This window comes from Littorina saxatilis, linkage group LG8 (genome assembly GCF_037325665.1).
Source record: "Littorina saxatilis isolate snail1 linkage group LG8, US_GU_Lsax_2.0, whole genome shotgun sequence".
NCBI classification, from domain to species: domain Eukaryota; kingdom Metazoa; phylum Mollusca; class Gastropoda; order Littorinimorpha; family Littorinidae; genus Littorina; species Littorina saxatilis.
Window position 1 is genome coordinate 15,541,788 of NC_090252.1, and position 20,192 is coordinate 15,561,979.

The 20,192-nt window shown below is 39.9% G+C and overlaps 1 protein-coding gene across 1 annotated transcript in view; it reads left to right on the forward strand.

The window, feature by feature from the left end:
• The window catches only part of LOC138974524 (hemicentin-2-like), a 126,537-nt gene that overhangs the window by 46,371 nt on the left and 59,974 nt on the right, over positions 1 to 20,192 (forward strand). The window contains exons 4-5 of the mRNA XM_070347240.1: positions 251 to 544; positions 4,153 to 4,422. Coding sequence (XP_070203341.1) covers positions 251 to 544; positions 4,153 to 4,422 — 564 coding nt within the window. The remainder of the gene's footprint in view (positions 1 to 250; positions 545 to 4,152; positions 4,423 to 20,192) is intronic.

Below are 20,192 nucleotides of genomic sequence, written 5' to 3' on the forward strand. Positions count from 1 at the left end.
TCTATGTCTATGCTGTGAGACATTATCGCTATTACGAGTTAGTCGTGTGACAGAGAGTTTTCTTGCACACTCGACTGCCGCTGTCTCACTTCGGCTACTCCGTCGTGAGACATCCACAGTCTCGTGTGCAAGAAAACTCTCTGTCACACGACTGACTCGTAATAACGGGTATTGTAACGATAGTTTGTTTTGGTGAGAACAAGGACATGCTCTTTGCAAATCATTGATGCTGACTTGTCCTCTTTTTCAGCACGCCCATCCGCAGACCCAGCGATCACCTGTGTTACCGCTCAGGGACAGTACGTGCCTGAAAACACCGACCTCAATTGCAACTGTTCTGCCTCTGACCTTGGCCACCCCAAAGGTCGTCTCCGTGTGTACCGTGGTAACAGCGAACATATCAGCGGTAGCTATGGAGAGGTCAGGGTGGCGTTTTCAGAAGCCAGCGTGAGTCGTGACGATGACGGGGCCGTGTTTAGGTGTGTGGTGGAGTGGGCCACGACAGACAGTCCCAGGGAAACGTCCTTCACTCTGCATGTCGCGTGTGAGTTTGCTGCTTTTATCGTGTGTTGTTAAGGCCAATATCTTCCTTACTTAGTCGGCTTCCATTAATTTACTTTTCACAATCACGTGAAATACGTGACATGTTTTCCTTCACACTGATTCCATCATCCCTACTCCTGTGATGTCCCTGTCGGCACTGAGTTTACCGTTTATCTCCTTTAATTACCAGGTCCTGCCTTGTTGTTCGCAATGCAACATGAGGCTTACGGCTAAGTTAACTACAACAGGCGTATTCTGTCTAATATATCTGTGTGTTCCTGGTCTTGAGAGCAGTGAATACAACAAACATTTGCTAAATGGAGTTCCTAAATTGGCCTGTTTCGCATCTGCCTTACGTTAAGGATGATTTCTGAAAACAAAGTTTGTCAGCAAACAAGATCGGGAATACAGAGCAGAATAGTAACTGTTGTCCAACAAAACTTCAGGTCACCTATTTTACTTTAGTCAGTTATTGTTTTGGCTTAGTTACGGTAGGACATTTGATTTAACCATTGCATGCATGACTAAATTACAGCCAGTCTCTATAATAATATTATTAGTTTGTGTAGGACAGACAATTTCACGAAACAAAACAAAGAGAAAGACACACATGTTATTTAATATATATGATATATATATATATATATATATATATATATATATATATATATATATATATATATATATATATATATACATATATATCCCATGACCTCCCTTCTTTGTCTCTGTTACTTCAGTATGGGTATATATGTTGTATTTTTATAGCTCAATAAATACATCATGGACTCCAAAAAATATATGATAGTGCAGATTCCGATTTGGGCAAAGGACTACTTTCCTCCCGACCTTTGACCTCGCGCCGAACAATGTGACACATTTGTATGAAGTTCTAAAATCGTATTGCACGGCTCAGAAAACCATATCAGTTGCACGCAAAAATGAATCTCAGAACTGATCTGATGTATGAGATGCAATAAGCAAAAGTTTCTTTCATTATGAAAGCAATGCAGGTCGAAAAAAACGAACATTCAACTTACAAGATAACCAGATGCTAGCGAACCAAAACAAAAACACGAGTACCCTCCCCTTGCATCGTTAGCAGACGACTTTTGAGAATCTGTCGGCAGTGTGTTTTGGTGTGCGCCTTCAGCTATCAAACATCGGCTGTTTCACGTGTTTTGCGAGCAAGTCTACTCTTTTGCCTGGCTCTGCAGTAAGTCCACATATTTTTCCGTAATCCAGTCATATTCCTTCAAAATGCAATCAATCGGCAGTGACAGACGTGTCGGTCGCGTTTTCCTCTCACCTATACCAGTTTAAGTTCATCCATGCAAACACACTCGCAAAACAGTTTATCACGTAGATACATTTCAAATAGGGAGCAAATGGTTAAATCTAAACCTACATATATGTTCCCTAAGATTTGCTTCTCTGTCAATAAGCCTAATTACACACGTTCGAGAAAAACAACGTGGAATCAATTCTGAATCGAGTAAGCCAAATGGGTCCCAAACCCGTTTCGCCCGTTCTGCCGACCTGAAACGCAAAACAAAAGAATTGTGCGCTTCAACTAAATTAATTTCTATTCGACTTCATTACTTTCTTGCAACTTATGAACCTTTACTTAAAGCTTTTAAATGGTCTGAAAGTAGTGTTACCGCGTACTTATCGATGCACTCATTCGTTTTATTTTTTCAGCGACGGTCACTTAGTTTAAGGTTGCAAAAGGGCTAAGTCTCGCTGGCAACAGTTTTACCCTGCACAGATCGCAACAGTGCCTCTAGTAGTCTACACTTTGTGTTTGATGGTAGAATGGGATATACAGATTACAACACTCGTGGTTTTTTTATATGGCTTGTATTTCAGTCAAGACCCAGCGGGAATATCAATCGAGAGCCACTCGCCAGAGGCTCGTGTCTCCCGATGATATTCATCCGCTGGGTCTTGACTGAAATACAAGCCATATAAAAAACCACTCGTGTTGTAACCTATACATATATATATATATATATATATATATATATATATATATATATATCGACTTGTGTCTGTGTGTCTGTGTGTCTGTGTGTCTGTGTGTGAGTTCGCGATGCACGGCCAAAGTTCTCGATGGATCTGCTTCAAATTTGGTGGGCTTATTCAGGTAGACCCGGGACAGGACACAACCTGGTCAATATTTCAACATGTGCTCTCAGCGCGCAGCGCTGAACCGATTTTGGTTCCACCTCAGCTATTTTGGTTCCACCTCAGCTACCCGGGCCCCCATACCGACACACCATAGCCGCTACACCACATCACAACGCCAAAGTTCTCGGTGGATCTTTTTCAAATTTGGACACCGTATTCAGCTACACCCCGGACACAATATCATCGATGAGATATTTCAACACGTGCTCTCAGCGCGCAGCGCTGAACTGATTTTGGTTTTTGTGTTCATTTCACCATTATAAGTAACTCTTCCTTATCTTCTCCAGTGTTTGGCGTTTATCTCCCTTCCTTCGTGTGGCTTTCCCGTTTGTAAGTTACTATTACTATTTTTAGAATGTCACTGCGCTGTCCACTGCGCTGTCCACAACGCTTCCCTTGCACCCGTAAGTTGTTCTTACTGTCAAGGTGAAAAGGTCGAATCAATTTATAGCCACGGGAAAAATACACTCTCACCTATCTCTATATATTTATAGATACAGATATGCATATATATATATATATACGGCTTCTGTGTGTGTGTGTGTGTTTGTGTGTGTATGTGGGCACAAACCTGTGTATTGTAGAGTTCTGTTTGTGATGTGGTCTAGCGGCTTTTGTCTGTCTGTATGTTCTGGCATGTGAGAAGCCACAGCAGATAATATAGGGCTAAGAAATAAGCTCTAAAATTCTCAATCCCGTTTGACAGGACTTCGCCTTCAAAGGTGATTGTGGTGAACCGCCACGCTGTCTGTCTCTGTCTCGCGCCGTTCACCCCAAATTCCCGTTTCTGAGTTACTATTTTTAGAATGTCACTGCGCTGTCCAGAACGCTTCCCTTGCATCCGTAAGTTGTTCTTACTGTCAAAGTGAAAAGGTCGAATCAATTTATAGCCACGCGAAAAATACACTCTCACCTATCTCTATATATTTATAGATATAGATATACATATATATATATATATACGGCTTCTCTGTGTGTGTGTTTGTGTGTGTGTGTGTGGGCAAAAACCTGTGGATTGTAGAGTTCTGTTTGTGATGGGGTCTAGCGGCTTTTGTCTGTCTGTATGTTCTGGCATTTGAGAAGCCACAACAGATAATATAGGGCTAAGAAATAAGCTCTAAAATTCTCAATCCCGTTTGACAGGACTTCGCCTGCAGAGGTGATTGTGATGAACCGCCACGCTGTCTGTCTCTGTCTCGCGATTCACCCCGGCGAAGCCGGGTATTCCTCTAGTATATATATAATGGATCACGCTAGCCCACTGTGAATGCGACCTGTTCATGGTAAATATTTCATAATTGGAATGCTCTGTAACAATAATCAATATTGCATAATATGTGTTTACTTGTATACATCACGATGACATTTCTTTGTTAAATTTGCATTTACCAACCGTCCTACGTTGCATTGTTCTTTCAGACGGGCCATCCAATGCAACTATAGCGCAGCCTGCAGTGTTTGATCTTCACCCCACAAGTCCCGGTTCTCTGACCTTGACCTGTAGCGCTGCAGAGGTCCAGCCCAGTGTCCGGTACAGCTGGACCGGACGTCGTTGTGTCGGTGTCACACAAAGCAATTGCAGCTTCACCCCCACTACCAATGACGACGATGACACCATTTCCTGTACTGCAATCAATACCGTGACCAGTGTCAGCAAGACGTCTGTGACTCGGACACTGCGCATCAACTGTGAGTCCAGTGATAGCGTTAATGTTGCACTGTAATTATCACGGCGGACACGCGTTACGGCTATATACGTACCCAGAAATATGTTACGCCTGATACTTTGTATTAGAAGACGAATGCGATGGGAATGTTTGCTTGCTAAAATGTAACTATTTACAGGTCAGCTGTCGTGTTGCCTGGCCACAAAAATGCGCGTAGTCGCGTGCACAAACTTATAGATATGGTTCCCCTCTGGATATTGTATGCATTTTTGAGAGGGAACTGTTATATAGAAGAGTTTTTTAAAATACATTTAGATATAATATTGTTAATGATATAGGTATATTTAAAGTAAAAAGCAGAAAAAAAGATCAATGAAGAAGGATGCTCCCCGCCAACAACAACAAAACAAACAAGTCGCGTAAGGCGAAAATACAACATTTAGTCAAGTAGCTGTCGAACTCACAGACTGAAACTGAACGCAATGCAACGCAGCAAGACCGTATACTCGTAGCATCGTCAGTCCACCGCTCACGGCAAAGGCAGTGACATTGACAAGAAGAGCTTTTTTTTTGTGGCTGGGGGGGGGGGGGGGGGGGGGGGGTTCCAGAAACCCCCACCCCTCGTCCGCCCCTGTCATGTTGTACAATATTGTCTAGATACCCACTATTTGCAGTGATGTGCTTGTCACTTGAAAGCCCACCCCACCCTTTAGAAATAAAAGAAATATGGCCTTGAGGTGTAATTGATATTGTATTTAATTGTATTGTTGTGCTTGTAGTTTGACCAGGTGAGTGCACTAGCATCAACACTGGAGGGTCTTTTTTTTTTAAACAGTATTTTATTCATAAACAGACACATGATAATATAACATCATTAAGAAGGAGCACAAGTTTAAAACTTATGGTAAGTGCTCACATAAACATTCCTGAAATTTCATGGCGGATTATGATCAATGCGACACATGTTTTGAAAAAAGAGATGAGACCAAAACAAAACAAAAATATATATATATATGAAAAAAAAATAAAAAAAAAGAAAAATAAAAATAAAAAAAAGGAAAAAAAAAGAAAAGGAGAAAAACAGCAAGGAAAACTTAGTTTGAATTATCGAACACAATCTGTGTCAATACCGAAAACGAAAACAAATACAAAACGAGAACGAAAGACACAACAAAATATCAAAAAAAAGATGGGCCCCAAGTAATATATTTAGAAAAACCCACACCAACATCGAACTAAGGTGTCCCAAAGCGGTTTTATTTCTCAATATAGCTTTGGACAACAACACAAATGGCACTATTTTCAAATATGGAAATGTTTGAATCACCTGTCAGGAGTGTGTCAATATTAACAAATTCTGGAGCTAATGTACCGATTGTTGCGGTTCTTGCATCATTAAACAGGGGACATGATAGCAAATAGTGATGAACAGTTTCAGCAAAATAACCACAAGAACATTCCGGGTTGTTTACTAGGTGGCGATTAAACATATCATATTGTAAATCACTCATTCCAAGTCATAACCTGCAATGCAAAACTTCAGTTTTGCGATTTGGGGAATAGTAATATGGTGGAATTGAAATATCAAAAGCTGTGAAATGTCGCTTGAACAGACCAACAGAATCACATTGTTGTATATTTTCAGGCAACTTATTCCAGAGACTAGTTGCAGAAGGAATAAAAGATGACTTGTACACATCTGATTTACACTGGGGAGTCTTACGCTCTAGTGGGTGTCTGTGGTGGTAGGGATTTAGGTCAGAAACAAGAGGTGGCAATAAAACGTTGAGGTAATTTGGTACATTGCCGTGGACCATTTTATAATATAACATTAATTTGTGACGGCGTCTTCGCTCTATAAGTGGTATAAAGCCAGATTCTGTATACAATTTTTCGTGTGAAGTGCCTTTAACAGCACCAACAATAATTCGAATGGATTCGAGTTGCAGCTTCTCCAGCTCATCTGAAAGCTTCTTTGTACAATTATCCCACACAACATCACAATAATCAAAATGAGGTAAAATAAAAGATTTATACATTGCTTCTCGGGATCTTCGACTGAGCCTATATTTATAAGATTTTAAACAAGCCACAAGTACTCGACAAGTTGCCACAATAGACTGTATGTGTAAGGCCCATTTACAATTATCTTGAAAAATAACACCTAAATGTTTATGACTTTCTTTTTCTATGAGGGCTACATCGCCAAAAACAAGGGGAAATTTCTGTATACATCTTTGACCGGAAAAGGATATTAACTCTGTTTTCGACTGATTAAATTTCACTTTCCATTTGATGGCCCAGTTTGCAATCTTACCTAAATCAGAATTGAGTATTTCAGTTCTACGGAAAGGGTCATCGAGGCTTAAATACATGCTGGTATCATCTGCAAATAGTTTAATCACTGATTCAATATTATCAACAATGTCGTTTATATAAACCAACAAGTCGCGTAAAGCGAAAATACAATATTTAGTCAAGTAGCTGTCGAACTCACAGAATGAAACTGAACGCAATGCAACGCAGCAAGACCGTATACTCGTAGTCCACCGCTCACGGCATAGGCAGTGAAATTGACAAGAAGAGCGGGGTAGTAGTTGCGCTAAGAAGGATAGCACGCTTTTCTGTACCTCTCTTTGTTTTAACTTTCTGAGCGTGTTTTTAATCCAAACATATCATATCTATATGTTTTTGGAATCAGGAACCGACAAGGAATAAGATGAAAGTGTTTTTAAATTGATTTGGACACTTTAATTTTGATAATAATTTTTATATATTTAATTTTCAGAGCTTGTTTTTAATCCAAATATAACATATTGATATGTTTTTGGAATCAGCAAATGATGGAGAATAAGATAAACGTAAATTTGGATCGTTTTATAAATTTTTATTTTTTTTTACAATTTTCAGATTTTTAATGACCAAAGTAATTAATTAATTTTTAAGCCACCAAGCTGAAATGCAATACCGAAGTCCGGGCTTCGTCGAAGATTACTTGACCAAAATTTCAACCAATTTGGTTGAAAAATGAGGGCGTGACAGTGCCGCCTCAACTTTCACGAAAAGCCGGATATGACGTCATCAAAGACATTTATCAAAAAAATGAAAAAAACGTTCGGGGATTTCATACCCAGGAACTCTCATGTCAAATTTCATAAAGATCGGTCCAGTAGTTTAGTCTGAATCGCTCTACACACACACACACACACACACACACGCACAGACAGACACACATACACCACGACCCTCGTTTCGATTCCCCCTCGATGTTAAAATATTTAGTCAAAACTTGACTAAATATAAAAAGAGGAGAGGTCCTAATACTGACCCTTGGGGAACACCCGCAGAAACCGGCAAAAACTGTGACTTACAACCTTTTACCACAACACATTGTTTTCTTTCCCTCAAATAATTATCAAACCAAAAATACAACTGTCCCCTTATGCCAATAGCGTATAACTTTTTCATCAAACCCTTGTGCCAAACTCTGTCGAAAGCTTTTGACACGTCAAAGAAAATCGCCTGTGATGTTATCTTATCATCAAAAGCTTTGCATATATCATTATACAAACAAATGAGTTGGTATACAGTTGAATCGCATGGAATAAAACCGGACTGAACTGGTGTTAACAGGTTATACTCCTTCAAATAAGCAAACACGTGACATTGTACACACCTTTCCATAACTTTACCTACACAGCTAAGAAGTGATATTGGTCGGTAATTTGAACATAATTCCTTTTCACCTTTTTTATATATCGGAATTACATTAGCTATCTTCCATATTGCAGGAACTGTGGCTTCTTCGAGAGATCTGTTGAATAATGCAGTGAGTGGCATCGCAATAATATCTGCACATGCAGCCAGAACTCTATTTGAAACAGAATCAGGACCAGAGGCTTTGCGTACATCAAGATTCTTCAACATAGTAAGCACGTGTGCAGCATCAATAATCAAAAAATCAATGGTGGTATTCTGTTCTCTAACTTCAGGAACTTCATCATCATCATCATCCAATACCGATTGTTTTACAAAACATTCATTGAATACTGTTGCTTTTTCTACATTGGAATAATAAACACGGCCATTGTTTTCGATGGGAGGAAATTCATTTGAAGACATACCTTTGCGTGACATAAACGACTTTACTAATTTCCACCAATCTTTATTGCCAAAACAGTCTTGTGAACTAACACGATCATCCAATTCTTTTAGATATTCTGCTTTCCTCAATCGAATAACATCAGTTAATTTATTGCGAATTCTTCGGAAAAAATCCCAGATCCAAACAGAATTCAATAGTTTTGCTAATGTGTGTATCTTTTTCTTTTTATCAATCAGTCGTTTAATACCGTCAGTCATCCAGGGTGTATCCGCTTCTCTCACAGTTATTTCTTTTACTGGCATACACTGTGTAACCATATCCATTTGGGTATCCGAAAATGCCTCTGCTGCTTCGTCAATCGAACTGAGTGAGACCATACTCGTCCAATCCACATTACATAATTTTTCCTTTAAACTGACAACGTCCAATTTGGAATAATTATAAATCAACCGTTTATAACTTGCTTTGCCTATACTATTTCCTTTAACAATTGCAAGCGGGACCGAATGGTCACTGCAGATTGGCGGTAAAACCTGAATTTCTTCAACAATATCAGGGCTTGGTGTCAAAATCAAATCTATGCACGTTGACGTTGTTTCTGTAATTCGTGTAGGTTGTTTGACTAACTGGAACAAACCATTTTTTATCATAATATCTTGCAAATTGAAACACGTACTATTAAGAACATCGGAATTAAAATCACCACAAACAATATACTTCATACCAGTCATACCGGCTGCATTAACTGATTGATATATCAGGTCCCAATAACCAACATTTGCAGAAGGCGGTCTATAAAAAGTTCCAACTAATAAGCTTTCCTGTTGTATCTTAGTTTCAATCCAAATAGCCTCTAGATCGGGAATGGAGGGTCTTTCAATGAATATATTTCAAAACAGTCAATAATGGACACTACTCTGTTCCATGGATAGGGAAGGAACTGTGGCGGTAGACTTGTCTTTATACTTCGCCTGTCTGGCCAGAAAACAAGTGGCTGCAGTCTGTGGTACATGATATGCACAGTCTCGTGAAAAACTTTGCTGGCAGTTGTTCTTGACACAGAAAAGATGTATGCCAGCAGAGGTGTGTTAAGGCGTATATATGCATGAATGAGAGCTTGAAACTGTGTCAGTGCTCTGCGCGATTGTGTTGGTAAATGCGGTGCAAGAAAATCAAATAATGTAACAAGTGTGAAGAAATTAGAAATCCCAGTAAAATATCGTACAGTATCGTCATTGTCCCTCAAAGAATCAAGTGTCATTTTTTTCTTGGCAAGTTCGTCTTTAAGTTCCCGAGTTTCTAGCACCAGCCTGTTTAGTTCATCCCGTAGCTGCTTTTCTTCATCTTTAGAAATCCAGGCAAAATTGTCATAGGTTTCAGTCTGGCAGTAAGTACCGCCACAGTCACCTCTCTCGGGAAGAGGAGCAGCCAGTTCTGCTGTATCCGAAGTACCTTCACCGTCGTCATCAACAGCATCCTCTGCTAAATTAGGGTGAGAAGGAGTTGACTCACTCCCCACAAGCTTCTTCCTCTCCTTGAGTCTCTGGTACTGTCCTTGTTGGCTGTCAGGCTGTGTCCCTGCACCATACCCAAGTTTCAAAGTAGGTGTCCAGCTCGGACTGTTTACTTCCCACATATGGTTGCCCTGCAGAAAAAATCAAAGGCAAATGTATTGTAAATTATGGATTGGGAGTTATTTTAAAAATAAGTCACCCAAACAAAATGAATGAGTATATTTAGACACAGATCTACCCTTTAAAACTGAACTATGAAGTTGTATCAACAATGACCATTTAGTGTTCAAATAAATTCTGATTATCAAATCCAAGTATTTCACACATATGGCATTCTCACAAGTCATGGTTTTGGGCAACCATGATAAGTTGTTATACTGAGAGTAAGTGTAAGACTGACTCACTCAGTCCATAGACCAAATAACCAAATGGTCTATGCTCAGTCATAGACTGCACTCGGTGCAGGACTGACCGACTGTCCGCACACTACCATCACAACACAGCTTGCATAAAACACAGACTAACCAAGGCAGGTGAACAAAAGCATGAGTACTTACCATTGACAAAATGATCAGAGCACACGTATCTCCTAGCTGTTGATTCAAAGTTGAAATTCTTCAGCTGAAGCTGTGCCAACCATTCTCGCCCGCGTCGTGCAGTCAAATCCCTTGTCTCTTTGCCCTTTCCGTTGACAACAAATGGAACAGAAAAGAATCTTCTGTCCCTATCTCTATCTTGTCTGTTATGGCAATGTTTAACATTACAACTAGAGACCATGTCGATAAATGGGGAAGATTCAGAGTGCAGATTTCGCGTGTTGCCTTCTCGCGAGTTCCGCCGGAATGCCAGAGGCAAGGCCGGACAACTCTGCACACGACTGTGTGACGTCATCGCGTCAGAGCTCATACCAAGTTGTGTTGTGTTGTGTAACCTACAGATAAAAAAAAAAGTGTAATCATGCAGTAAGAGAAATGGAAAGAGAAAGTTTTTGTTGAGACAGAACAGAAAACTTAGGACGGAAAACTTTTTTTTCAACAACTTCAAGGGAGAGAATGCAAACACTAAACACTCCCGGTTATGACCTTGACCTTTTGTTTGTTTTCGCATTCAGTTCTTTTCGTACGGCAATTTCAGCTTGTAAAATAAACACATTTACGAACATTTTCTGATAAATAATGTTTGGAGATACCTTGTATTGAATTATAGTATATACACAAAGAAAAAAAATGAAGCTTAGAAGTCAATTCTTGATTCCCCTAAATAATGAAAACTGCTTTCCCTAAACAATGAATTGTTTACGTAAATAATTCATTGTTTACGTAAATAATGATTTATTTAGCAACATTGCTGATTGTTTATAAACAATGTAATATAAGTCTAAATAATATATTGTTTACGTAAATAAATCATTATTTACGTAAACAATGAATTATTTACGTAAACAATGAATTGTTTAGGTAAATAATGAATGGTTTACGTAAACAAAAAATTATTTAGAATTGTTTTACATTGTTTATAAACAATTACTTATTTAGCACATGAGCTTCTAAATAATGATTATTTAGCTAAAACTGGTGAAAAAAACATGAAAAAGTATCCAAATCATTATTTGACAAACGGAATGCCATATATATGTGAGTGTGTAGTGCCTGCTCTTTGTTGATTCGAGGGGAAGGGGGGGGGGGGAAGTATTCAATCATAAAGTAAGACTTCATTGTGTTGTGCAGATATTTTTTCAAATACACAAAATTAATGTGCTATCACGGAATTAGGAGATCCGAGATGTTCTCTTCTTTAGATGGGCTATGCATAAACACACAACACAGAACATATGGGAAAACATAACTCAATGAACTCACCTTCCCTGCATTGTGAGACTGGCCATATTGGTCTGCCGAAGTTGCTCCTGCACGTATTTAATCAAGTCTTATTAACATGTTAGGATCACGCTTTTTTCTACCATATCAGACTGGAAAGTTTCTGAAGGCTTGCACAATGCAAGAGCTTGCCTATCCCCAATCAGAAACAGCACCATCTAGTATGATGTCGGTTCTTCTGCTGGGGTCATGGAGAAACAACTTAGAAATGTGACCCTCCACCACGGAATGAGTCGCATGTCACCTCGCGCGGTTCTGCGCTAGGCTTAATATAAGTCCGGGGGAGGGGGTGTCTGGTAACAGTGTGATGGTCACCTTAGTCACAGGCTCACAACTCAAAAAGTTTTCGCTCTTTTCTAATACGGGTTTCACCACTAGAGAGAGCATAACAAAACTCTTTAGGTAAATTTAAAAAATATGAAAATTATGCAAAGGTGACATGCGACTCATTCCGTGGTGGAGGGTCACAAATTAGATCATACACAACAAATTCCGAACAATTTAGGTCACACCATAATATAACTCACAACAGCAATACAATGATTAGTCTGCAAATGCCGAAACGTTGTTCACACTAGGTATACAGAAATGTTGTGTATAATTATCATGGTATAATTCCTATGCAAATGTTTGTTTTGTATGTATATGTGTTTACTTGTGTGTGAACGTGATGTTATGTCTGTCTCGATAATGTGTGTTTGTTCTGTCCTGTCTGCCAGCCATGTACATCAAAAACATAGTTTAACGTAAAACAATAAATCCCACGTAACTTAGAACGTTTGATCATTAAAGAGAGATAATTATTGTTTTTAATTTGTTTAAAGGTATACAGAAATGAAGAAGCACATTCAGACAGGTTCGACAATTAGACCATTACAGGGAATGAACAACAGCTGCTGATCCAGACCAAAATGACATGGTGTACCCTGTTTGTGATTGTAATCATATTGTCTATGAATGACTTCAGTTTTTTTAAGTCTCTCGTTGTAATTACTGATAAATACATTGTCACAAATAAGTCTGATATGCTCATGTCTAACCTGGGTTAACTTCATTTCATGACTTTTTTTTTAAACTGGCCAAGAAATGATGTTCCTGTCAGACTCAATGAGCTAATCTTGTAATAAAAAAAAGAAGGTAACGTAACATCTCATATTATTCTCACGTGAATTATATCACATGCTCCACAGTATTGCTTCTTTAAAAACACTAATCAGAAAACTAATATTCGGTTAAATAAAACTCTGGAAATAAACGTATACAAATTTATCTTTGCTGTTTTGTGATAACCCTTACCACCAATTATTCTATGTCATTTCCATATCAACAGGCTTAGCACCTCTCCGGAAGCTAAAAGAACACTTTAAATCCCCCTCCCCTACCCCCCCTCCCCCCCTCCCCCCACCCCCTAAATAAACTAATGAAACCTTAATATAAAAAACACCTTTACATCATAAACATCAGAACCACCAAAACCACCCCCTCCCACCTACCTACCTACCCAATTACACCTAAAGACAAAAACAACTCCAAAAATAAAAAGCGGCAGTAACTTTTTCTCAATTTTTCATTGTCATAATTTACAGTAAACATTCCTGTGCATATTTAAAAAAAAAGAACCAATGCCTGAGACTCCAGTCACCTGTTTATGTTGTTGACCTTGTACTTGTAGCTTCTCAGTTTAAGAGGCTGTTCAAGAAACTGTTTCTATGGAGTCTGCATAAAAGTCAATGAGAGCCCTGAGAGAGACAGTGGGAAAAATAGTAAACCACCAAGACCGAAAAGACAACAAAACACGCCCCCAAACATCCCCCTCCCCCTTATTTCACCCACCCAGACAACACCACCCCAGAGACTGAAAAATAAACTACATAAAAAAATAAAAAAATAAAAAAATCACATGATCAAATACCGAATACACCAATTTTGATTCTAATTCATCAATAATAAATTGAACATCTTCATACACTCTTCAAAACAAAGTTAAGGATCACTTTTTTCAAGCACGCCACACAAAACAGACAAAACCGAATTCTTTCATTTTTTTAAAATTATATAATTGAAAAACCAAGGAGTAATGACAAACAAAGCAAAGATCGAACGCGGCAGCGACAATTTAGCTAGAGTGTGTCAAACGTGACAACCCTCGAAAACGGAATTCACAACAATGTGAATCAGTGTCAATAACGCGTGTGCCCTCCGTTGTGTGCCAGGCATTTTACACATCGTTGGCGCATGGAGTGGATCAGGTTGCATATTGTAATGGATGGCCCTATTAGTATTATCCAGAAACTTTAACCTGAACATTAGTGGATCTAACTTTTGCACTGAGAAACATGTGATACAGATCTAAAAGTGTTCTTCATTGACACAAGTGAAAGATTGGGAGACTTGTGGACAAATGTTACGATATTAACTGTGTTAAGATGTACTCACCAGAAAATCACTGCACAGTTCGTAGCAGGAAACTTTCGCTGACTAGTTTATGTAGTTTTTATTCGGAATCGTGTGCGTATCGATCGCATTCTTATGAGATGAACACAATGGAACGTAATCTTCTCTTCGATGACGCCATTTTAGATGACGTGTTGTTCGAGATCTCATCGAAGAAGAACGATGAGAGAATGTTATGTTATGAAATGTGCATGTGAATATTACTGCATGCATTTTAGAATTAATTCATTATTGATAAGATAATGATTGAGTGGAAGGAAACAGAGATTTAGTTTAGTTAGATAAATTGTTTGTATGTTGTTAGAGGTTACCTAGAGAAACGTAAACAAACACTTTTTGGTCGCTTTGACTTGAGAAGGTGTTATACGAGATCTCATCGAAGCAGAACGATGAGAGAATATTATGTTATGAAATGTGCATGTAAATATAGTTATGCATTTTAGAATTGATTCATTATTGATAGGATAATGATTGAGTGAAAGTAAAATGGAGATTTAGTTCGGTAGGATAGGTTGTTTGAGCATTGTTAGAAGTTACCTAGAGAAACGTAAACAAACATCCTCGATCGCCTTGACTCTAAGACGATCGAGAGTGTCGGTTCGTTGCTAAAGGTACGAGACAACTGAAGAAAGGAAGGAGAGACAACGTATGTTGTTTATGTTGTTAGGACAAATATTGGGGTAACGTAGACAGTCAGGGGAGATCGTTATAGACGATCGAAACGTTAGTGGTAGCCAGAGGTAACAGGTAAACAAACAAGGAAGGGGATAAATAGAGAAGGGAAAGGAGAAATCGGGGTTGTTCTTTTGGCTTAGGATTGTTTGGTTGTTCTAAGGCGATGTTGTTCTAGTCGGGTTCTATTGTTGTATTCTCGTACTTCTTCGAGACAGGACAAAGAGTCTATTCAGTTGTAGACGGTACTTCTTCAAGACGGGGCTATTGAGCTATACTATTGAGTTAGAGAACACTAGGTTCTAAGCTACACGACGGGATAGCAGTCTACAGGAAGGAATGGGGAAAAAGGGAAATTAGGGCCAGTCTACAGAAGAAATCGAGGTCTACAGGAGGAAACCCGGAGAAGAGAAATCGGGGATAATCTACAGGAGAGATCAGTCTACGAAAGAAATCAGAGTCATTTCACTCTATGTCTTCTGGGCTCGAGGTTATGCAACAGAAAGAAGATAGATCAGAACAGAGTTATTGTACGTCATTCCTATTTTACATGTGAAAGAATGATACACTGAGAATGAGATACGATACGAATTTATTAACATATTAAATCTGAATCTTGAAACCCGGAACAATTTGTGTTTGTTTTATTCTTCGTCTTCATTATCATTCAATCAATCAATCAATCAATGAGGCTTATATCGCGCATATTCCGTGGGTACAGTTCTAGGCGCTCTGCAGTGATGCCGTGTGGGATGAAATTTTATACGGCCAGTAGATTGCAGCCATGTCGGCGCATATTTACCTTTCACGGCCTTATTCCAAGTCACACGGGTATGGTAGACAATTATTAACTGTGCCTAAGCAATTTTGCCAGGAAAGACCCTTTTGTCAATCGTGGGATCTTTAACGTGCACACCCAATGTAGTATACACGGGGTGTGGTTCGGACACCGAAGAGAGTCTGCACACAAAGTTGACTCTGTGAAATAAATTTCCGCCGAACCTGGGATCGAACTCGCGCTGACAGCGGCCAACTGAATACAAATCCAGCGCGCTACCAACTGAGCTATATCCCCGCCCACACACACACAACAATCAACACCGAGAGCAAACAGCGGATACGTTACAATATGAATGAATGAATGCTCTGGGAACTCCATTCCACTCCTGCTGGAGCCATTGCAGCAGTTGACCCAGATTGGCAGGAGGAGGGTGATGTTGCTGTACCCGACGACAAAGCTCGTCCCACATGTGCTCTATTGGGTTCTGGTCCGGGCTGTTGGCTGGCCACAGCATCCTGTTGACCCTGCCTGCTGGATGAAGGTGTTTACAGCTGCAGAGCGATGGGGAGGTGCGTTGTCATCCTGAAGAATAGCACGAGGGCCCATCGCTTGGAGGGCTGGAACGACAAGGGGTTGCAGGATCTCATTCTGGTAGCGGACACCGGTCAAGTTGCCCACTACATGGTACTGAGGTGTCCTTAGACGTGTGCTGATCCCTCCCCAGACTATCACAGAGCCTCCGCCAAAACGCTGTCGTTCCAGAACAGCGCCTTCTGCGAAGCGCTCTCCTCGACGCCTCCACACTCGGATACGACCATCAGCAGGTTCCAAGCAAAAGCGGGACTCATCTGTAAACAACACCTGAGCCCACTGCTGACGTTGCCACCTCACATATTGAGTGCACCAGGCTCGGCATGCTGCTCGGTGATTAGCAGTTAGGGTTGTTCCTAGGACTGGACGCCTTGCACGCAAGCCAAAGTTGTGTAAGCGATTTCGGATCGTCTGACCACTAACAACAGTGTTGGTGGTAGCTTGTAGGCGTTGCCTAATGTTGTTTGCCGTAGCCATTCTTTGTTGCATGGCCTGCCTCTGAATGAAGCGATCCTCTCTTTGTGTGGTGACTCTGGGCCAACCAGAACGTTCTCGCTCCTGCACTCTTCCAGTTGCTTGGAATCTCTGTTTTAGTCTGATGATGACAGAGGGAGCCACTGCAAGCCTCTGGGTCACTTGCCTGGCAGCAACATCGTCTTGTAGCCATCCTATTGCCCTTCCTCTAGATCCAAATAGCTCAGTTTTCTTCGTGGGGGCATGTTGCTACTGTGCATAATTGTGTCAGCGTGTCAACCTTTAACACTTTCGCGACGGGACACTGATAAATCAGTACCAGCGCTGACACGCCCATGGACGGGAAGCGCATTTTTCAGTACCAGCCATAGAGGGTACACGACTCGTGATTGCTTCCCGGTTTTTGAAGCTTGCAAATAAATTGAGTTGTTTCCCTTGATACACTTGGCGTCCCCTTCTGCCATTTGCAAATCCGCCTGATTTGTGTGCGTTTTTGAGGGAAAAAAATGAATCAAAGGCGAGCCTTGTCTCGGGAGGAGATTCTCCGGATGTTGGACCTAGAGGATCCCGTAGAGCATGATTCGGACGTATCGTTTTCGCCTCACGAAAGCGATACAAGCAGTGAAAGTGAGGAAGAAACAGTCCCGTTGTTGCTAGTACGAGTCGGCAAACTACACGTGGTTGGCGGTGATACTGCTAGACGAACATGTATCTCGGAATCGTGCAGGAGCTATGGGGGCGTGGCAGCACTGATAACAATGGATGGCTGGAGCCTTCAAATCCTTTTGGAATTGTTCATAGGTGTACAGTTGGTACTTTGTTGTGAAAATGTGACTTATATTCAATATGGATTACCTAGACATCATTTGGTGAGTGTTAGATCTACAGTTTTGTTTCATTTGAGTCAGGATGCTGTGAGTGAATGCGTGATTTGCTTGTTATATTTAGTCAAGTTTTGACTAAATATTTTAACATCGAGGGGGAATCGAAACGAGGGTCGTGGTGTATGTGCGTATGTGTGTGTGTGCGTGCGTGTGTGTGTGTGTGTGTGTGTGTAGAGCGATTCAGACTAAACTACTGGACCGATCTTTATGAAATTTGACATGAGAGTTCCTGGGTATGAAATCCCCGAACGTTTTTTTCAGTTTTTTTATAAATGTCTTTTATGACGTCATATCCGGCTTTTCGTGAAAGTTGAGGCGGCACTGTCACGCCCTCATTTTTCAACCAAATTGGTTGAAATTTTGGTCAAGTACTCTTCGACGAAGCCCGGGGTTCGGTATTGCATTTCAGCTTGGTGGCTTAAAAATTAATTAATGACTTTGGTCATTAAAAATCGGAAAATTGTAAAAAAAAATAAAAATTTATAAAATGATCCAAATTTACGTTTATCTTATTCTCCATCATTTGCTGATTCCAAAAACATATAAATATGTTATATTCGGATTAAAACCAAGCTCTGAAAATTAAATATATAAAAATTATTATCAAAATGTTTTTTTCGAAATCAATTTAAAAACACTTTCATCTTATTCCTTGTCGGTTCCTGATTCCCAAAATATATAGATATGATATGTTTGGATTAAAAACACGCTCAGAAAGTTAAAACAAACAGAGGTACAGAAAAGCGTGCTATCCTTCTTAGCGCAACTACTACCCCGCTCTTCTTGTCAATTCCACGTGCACTGTCTTTGCCACGGGCGGTGGAGTGACGATGCTACGAGTATACGGTCTTGCTGCGTTGCGTTGCGTTCAGTTTCATTCTGTGAGTTCGACAGCTACTTGACTAAATATTGTATTTTCGCCTTACGCGACTTGTTTTCTCTGTACTGTCTCTGTGCGCGCCTTCGTGAGCGAGGCTGGTACTACATATTGTTCATACGAAATGACAAACACAGGTTACAAGCGATAACGCGCAAAAGTACTGGTTTATTATTTTACATCTGACACTAGGGATCAGTAATGTATATATATCGTTACAGTACCACGTAATGCGGTAAAAAACTTATGAACAGAAAGAAAAAGAGAAAAGAAAACAAATTATTAGACATGGCAAAAGTATCAAATGCATTAACAAGACACGAGAAGTAAAAACAAGAAAAGTAAACAATCACAAGACAGGAGAAGACAAACAGACAAGAAAGTTACAATTACCAAACACTCGTTGGTTAGTCCTTCAACAACAATAAAGAGTTACGTTCTGTACGTTCAACAACAATAAAGAATTACGTTCCGTACGTTCAACAATACCATAAGCACTAAGAATACTCAAGAAACTTAGCATACATACGTTTAAAACCAAAATGGCTAGTTTCAGAAAAATACAAAACGTTGACTCATCAGGCCAGGAATACAAAGCAAACTGTCATACCAAAAAAGTCTAACGACAACGTTCCTGCGTTAATCAAAGTCACAAACAAGATATTTACTCATCCACTTTCCCTCAATAACGTTACAAGAAATAAGCCCGTTTACAAACGATCACCACAGACCGCAAGCTTCTTTTACCTAAATTCTTTTAACGTAAGGCTGAAAAAGTCGGAGAAAACGTTTCACTTCGAACTTCGTTAACCACAGAAAACACAAGTTATCATTATAAACATTAGCGACTTTCTAGCGTCTACAAAACATTGCTGTACGTTCACAACACTAGAACAGTTGAACACACAATAAAGAAACACTACAACAAGTCAGACTTTCAACTCACGTTATACATAAACAACTCACAAAGTCATTACAAAATGGCGACCAAAACACAACACAAACAAGTAACAACAAAATTACCTTATGCGCTGTGTGGGTTGACCAGCAGTACCAAAAACGTGTTGCCTCACAAACGAAGGGCACAAAACGATTCACACTTGAGAAACAACTGTCTCCAAGAACATTACGTTGACGTTAAAACATAAGAAACACTCCGTTGGTTCACTTGATAACCTTCATACGTTTACATCAAAACCAAACGCTTCCTAAAACCCTCAGATCGACTGACGAGACAGGAGTCAAGCAGCGGTATTTATGGAAACAAAAACCTAACATGGAATAGTTATTCAAAAGTCAAAGGTCACCGGATTGACCAACCAACAACATTCCTAAGACAGAATCGGGTGAAACTACTATTTTACAACCAATCAGTAACCGATCACGCACTCCGTGCATGCCCAAAACTTAAAACGGTATATTTAACAGAAAGAACATCAAGGAACTAGCTGACATCACAAAGCTAAAAACACGTGAGTCACACGTATTCTAAAACTTGCAACGCAGATTCGCAGGGCTCACCTCAAAATCAAAACACGGAAAAGAGCACGTGAATCTCACGGT